The sequence below is a fragment of the Oncorhynchus nerka genome, linkage group LG15 (genome assembly GCF_034236695.1).
Source record: "Oncorhynchus nerka isolate Pitt River linkage group LG15, Oner_Uvic_2.0, whole genome shotgun sequence".
In the NCBI taxonomy this organism is placed as follows: Eukaryota; Metazoa; Chordata; class Actinopteri; order Salmoniformes; family Salmonidae; genus Oncorhynchus; species Oncorhynchus nerka.
Window position 1 is genome coordinate 13,781,465 of NC_088410.1, and position 5,000 is coordinate 13,786,464.

At 45.5% G+C, this 5,000-nt stretch overlaps 1 protein-coding gene across 1 annotated transcript in view; it reads right to left on the reverse strand.

The window, feature by feature from the left end:
• pkd1a (polycystic kidney disease 1a) overlaps positions 1-5,000 on the reverse strand; it is a 187,354-nt gene that overhangs the window by 20,512 nt on the left and 161,842 nt on the right. Inside the window, 1 exon segment of the mRNA XM_065001039.1 lies at positions 4,859-4,967. Coding sequence (XP_064857111.1) covers positions 4,859-4,967 — 109 coding nt within the window.

Below are 5,000 nucleotides of genomic sequence, written 5' to 3' on the forward strand. Positions count from 1 at the left end.
GGAGAGGAGTGAAGAAGGGGAGGAGGGAAGAGGAGGGAGAGGAGTGAAGAAGAGTGAAGAGGGAGAGGAGTGAAGAGGGGGAGGAGGAAGAGGGGGAAGGAGGGAGGGGGAGAGGAGTGAAGAGGGAGGGGAGGGAGAGGTATGAAGAAGAGTGAAGAGGGAGAGGAGTGAAGAGGAGGGAGAGGAGTGAAGAGGGGGAGAGGAGTGAAGAGGGAGGGGAGGGAGAGGTATGAAGAAGAGTGAAGAGGGAGAGGAGTGAAGAGGAGGGAGAGGAGTGAAGAGGGGGAGAGGAGGGAGAGGAGTGAAGAAGAGTGAAGAGGGGGAGAGGAGTGAAGAAGGGGGAGGAGGGAAGAGGAGGGAGAGGAGTGAAGAAGAGTGAAGAGGAGAGGAGTGAAGAGGGAGAGGAGTGAAGAGGGGGAGAGGAGTGAAGAGGGGGAGAGGAGTGAAGAGGGGGGAGAGGAGTGAAGAGGAGAGAGAGGAGTGAAGAAGAGTGAAGAGGGAGAGGAGTGAAGAGGAGGGAGAGGAATGAAGAAGAGTGAAGAGGGAGAGGAGTGAAGAGGAGGGAGAGGAGTGAAGAGGAGTACAGAGGAGTGAAGAGGAGGGAGAGGAATGAAGAAGAGTGAAGAGGGAGAGGAGTGAAGAGGAGGGAGAGGAGTGAAGAGGAGTACAGAGGAGTGAAGAGGAGGGAGAGGAGTGAAGAGGAGTACAGAGGAGTGAAGAGGAGGGAGAGGAGTGAAGAGGAGTACAGAGGAGTGAAGAGGAGAGAGAGGAGTGAAGAGGAGGAAGAGAGTCTGCTAAATGACTCACTTTTTTTAAATTTATTTTTTTATATCACCTTTATTTAACCAGGTAGACAAGTTGAGAACAAGTTCTCTCTGTAAGTCTCTCTGGATCAGAGTGTCTGCTAAATGACTCACTAACTGTAAGTCTCTCTGGATCAGAGTGTCTGCTAAATGACTCCCTACTGTAAGTCTCTCTGGATCAGAGTGTCTGCTAAATGACTCACTAACTGTAAGTCTCTGGATCAGAGTGTCTGCTAAATGACTCCCTACTGTAAGTCTCTCTGGATCAGAGTGTCTGCTAAATGACTCACTAACTGTAAGTCTCTCTGGATCAGAGTGTCTGCTAAATGACTCACTAACTGTAAGTCTCTGGATCAGAGTGTCTGCTAAATGACTCACTAACTGTAAGTCTCTCTGGATCAGAGTGTCTGCTAAATGACTCCCTACTGTAAGTCTCTCTGGATCAGAGTGTCTGCTAAATGACTCACTAACTGTAAGTCTCTCTGGATCAGAGTGTCTGCTAAATGACTCACTAACTGTAAGTCTCTCTGGATCAGAGTGTCTGCTAAATGACTCACTAACTGTAAGTCTCTCTGGATCAGAGTGTCTGCTAAATGACTCACTAACTGTAAGTCTCTCTGGATCAGAGTGTCTGCTAAATGACTCCCTACTGTAAGTCTCTCTGGATCAGAGTGTCTGCTAAATGACTCACTAACTGTAAGTCTCTCTGGATCAGAGTGTCTGCTAAATGACTCACTAACTGTAAGTCTCTCTGGATCAGAGTGTCTGCTAAATGACTCCCTACTGTAAGTCTCTCTGGATCAGAGTGTCTGCTAAATGACTCCCTAATGTAAGTCTCTCTGGATCAGAGTGTCTGCTAAATGACTCCCTACTGTAAGTCTCTCTGGATCAGAGTGTCTGCTAAATGACTCACTAACTGTAAGTCTCTCTGGATCAGAGTGTCTGCTAAATGACTCCCTACTGTAAGTCTCTCTGGATCAGAGTGTCTGCTAAATGACTCCCTACTGTAAGTCTCTCTGGATCAGAGTGTCTGCTAAATGACTCACTAACTGTAAGTCTCTCTGGATCAGAGTGTCTGCTAAATGACTCCTACTGTAAGTCTCTCTGGATCAGAGTGTCTGCTAAATGACTCCCTACTGTAAGTCTCTCTGGATCAGAGTGTCTGCTAAATGACTCACTAACTGTAAGTCTCTCTGGATCAGAGTGTCTGCTAAATGACTCACTAACTGTAAGTCTCTCTGGATCAGAGTGTCTGCTAAATGACTCACTAACTGTAAGTCTCTCTGGATCAGAGTGTCTGCTAAATGACTCACTAACTGTAAGTCTCTCTGGATCAGAGTGTCTGCTAAATGACTCCCTACTGTAAGTCTCTCTGGATCAGAGTGTCTGCTAAATGACTCACTAACTGTAAGTCTCTCTGGATCAGAGTGTCTGCTAAATGACTCACTAACTGTAAGTCTCTCTGGATCAGAGTGTCTGCTAAATGACTCCCTACTGTAAGTCTCTCTGGATCAGAGTGTCTGCTAAATGACTCCCTAATGTAAGTCTCTCTGGATCAGAGTGTCTGCTAAATGACTCCCTACTGTAAGTCTCTCTGGATCAGAGTGTCTGCTAAATGACTCACTAACTGTAAGTCTCTCTGGATCAGAGTGTCTGCTAAATGACTCCCTACTGTAAGTCTCTCTGGATCAGAGTGTCTGCTAAATGACTCCCTACTGTAAGTCTCTCTGGATCAGAGTGTCTGCTAAATGACTCACTAACTGTAAGTCTCTCTGGATCAGAGTGTCTGCTAAATGACTCCCTACTGTAAGTCTCTCTGGATCAGAGTGTCTGCTAAATGACTCCCTACTGTAAGTCTCTCTGGATCAGAGTGTCTGCTAAATGACTCCCTACTGTAAGTCTCTCTGGATCAGAGTGTCTGCTAAATGACTCACTAACTGTAAGTCTCTCTGGATCAGAGTGTCTGCTAAATGACTCCCTACTGTAAGTCTCTCTGGATCAGAGTGTCTGCTAAATGACTCCCTACTGTAAGTCTCTCTGGATCAGAGTGTCTGCTAAATGACTCACTAACTGTAAGTCTCTCTGGATCAGAGTGTCTGCTAAATGACTCCCTACTGTAAGTCTCTCTGCATCAGAGTGTCTGCTAAATGACTCACTAACTGTAAGTCTCTCTGGATCAGAGTGTCTGCTAAATGACTCCCTACTGTAAGTCTCTCTGGATCAGAGTGTCTGCTAAATGACTCACTAACTGTAAGTCTCTCTGGATCAGAGTGTCTGCTAAATGACTCACTAACTGTAAGTCTCTCTGGATCAGAGTGTCTGCTAAATGACTCCCTACTGTAAGTCTCTCTGGATCAGAGTGTCTGCTAAATGACTCACTAACTGTAAGTCTCTCTGGATCAGAGTGTCTGCTAAATGACTCCCTACTGTAAGTCTCTCTGGATCAGAGTGTCTGCTAAATGACTCCCTACTGTAAGTCTCTCTGGATCAGAGTGTCTGCTAAATGACTCCCTACTGTAAGTCTCTCTGGATCAGAGTGTCTGCTAAATGACTCACTAACTGTAAGTCTCTCTGGATCAGAGTGTCTGCTAAATGACTCCCTACTGTAAGTCTCTCTGGATCAGAGTGTCTGCTAAATGACTCCCTACTGTAAGTCTCTGGATCAGAGTGTCTGCTAAATGACTCACTAACTGTAAGTCTCTCTGGATCAGAGTGTCTGCTAAATGACTCCCTACTGTAAGTCTCTCTGGATCAGAGTGTCTGCTAAATGACTCCCTACTGTAAGTCTCTCTGGATCAGAGTGTCTGCTAAATGACTCCCTACTGTAAGTCTCTCTGGATCAGAGTGTCTGCTAAATGACTCACTAACTGTAAGTCTCTCTGGATCAGAGTGTCTGCTAAATGACTCACTAACTGTAAGTCTCTCTGGATCAGAGTATCTGCTAAATGACTCACTAACTGTAAGTCTCTCTGGATCAGAGTGTCTGCTAAATGACTCACTAACTGTAAGTCTCTGGATCAGAGTGTCTGCTAAATGACTCACTAACTGTAAGTATCTGGATCAGAGTGTCTGCTAAATGACTCACTAACTGTAAGTCTCTCTGGATCAGAGCGTCTGCTAAATGACTCACTAACTGTAAGTCTCTGGATCAGAGTGTCTGCTAAATGACTCACTAACTGTAAGTCTCTGGATCAGAGTGTCTGCTAAATGACTCACTAACTGTAAGTCTCTGGATCAGAGTGTCTGCTAAATGACTCACTAACTGTAAGTCTCTGGATCAGAGTGTCTGCTAAATGACACACTAACTGTAAGTCTCTGGATCAGAGTGTCTGCTAAATGACTCACTAACTGTAAGTCTCTGGATCAGAGTGTCTGCTAAATGACTCACTAACTGTAAGTCTCTCTGGATCAGAGTGTCTGCTAAATGACTCACTAACTGTAAGTCTCTCTGGATCAGAGTGTCTGCTAAATGACTCACTAACTGTAAGTCTCTCTGGATCAGAGTGTCTGCTAAATGACTCACTAACTGTACATCTCTCTGGATCAGAGTGTCTGCTAAATGACTCACTAACTGTACATCTCTCTGGATCAGAGTGTCTGCTAAATGACTCACTAACTGTAAGTCTCTCTGGATCAGAGTGTCTGCTAAATGACTCACTAACTGTAAGTCTCTCTGCATCAGAGTGTCTGCTAAATGACTCACTAACTGTACGTCTCTCTGGATCAGAGTGTCTGCTAAATGACTCACTAACTGTACGTCTCTCTGGATCAGAGTGTCTGCTAAATGACTCACTAACTGTAAGTCTCTCTGGATCAGAGTGTCTGCTAAATGACTCACTAACTGTAAGTCTCTCTGGATCAGAGTGTCTGCTAAATGACTCACTAACTGTAAGTCTCTCTGGATCAGAGTGTCTGCCAAATGACTCAAATGTAAAATGACAGAAGGAGAAGTAGGCCAGTGAGAGGTCAGAGGTAACAGAACAGACAAGAGGAAGCAAGCAGAAGGTGACAGGGTTAAGGGTGAGGTTAGAGGTCAGAGTTTAGAGGTGACTCACAGGTCGGCCGTCTCGCTGTCTGCTGTCTGGGAGAAGAAATGTTGGGGGTCACAGAGATGAGACACCTGCAGCTGGCCGTCCGCCAGGATCCGCTTAATCAGGTCTTCATCTGGAGGAGACAGGTGTGTAACAGAAAGAGAGA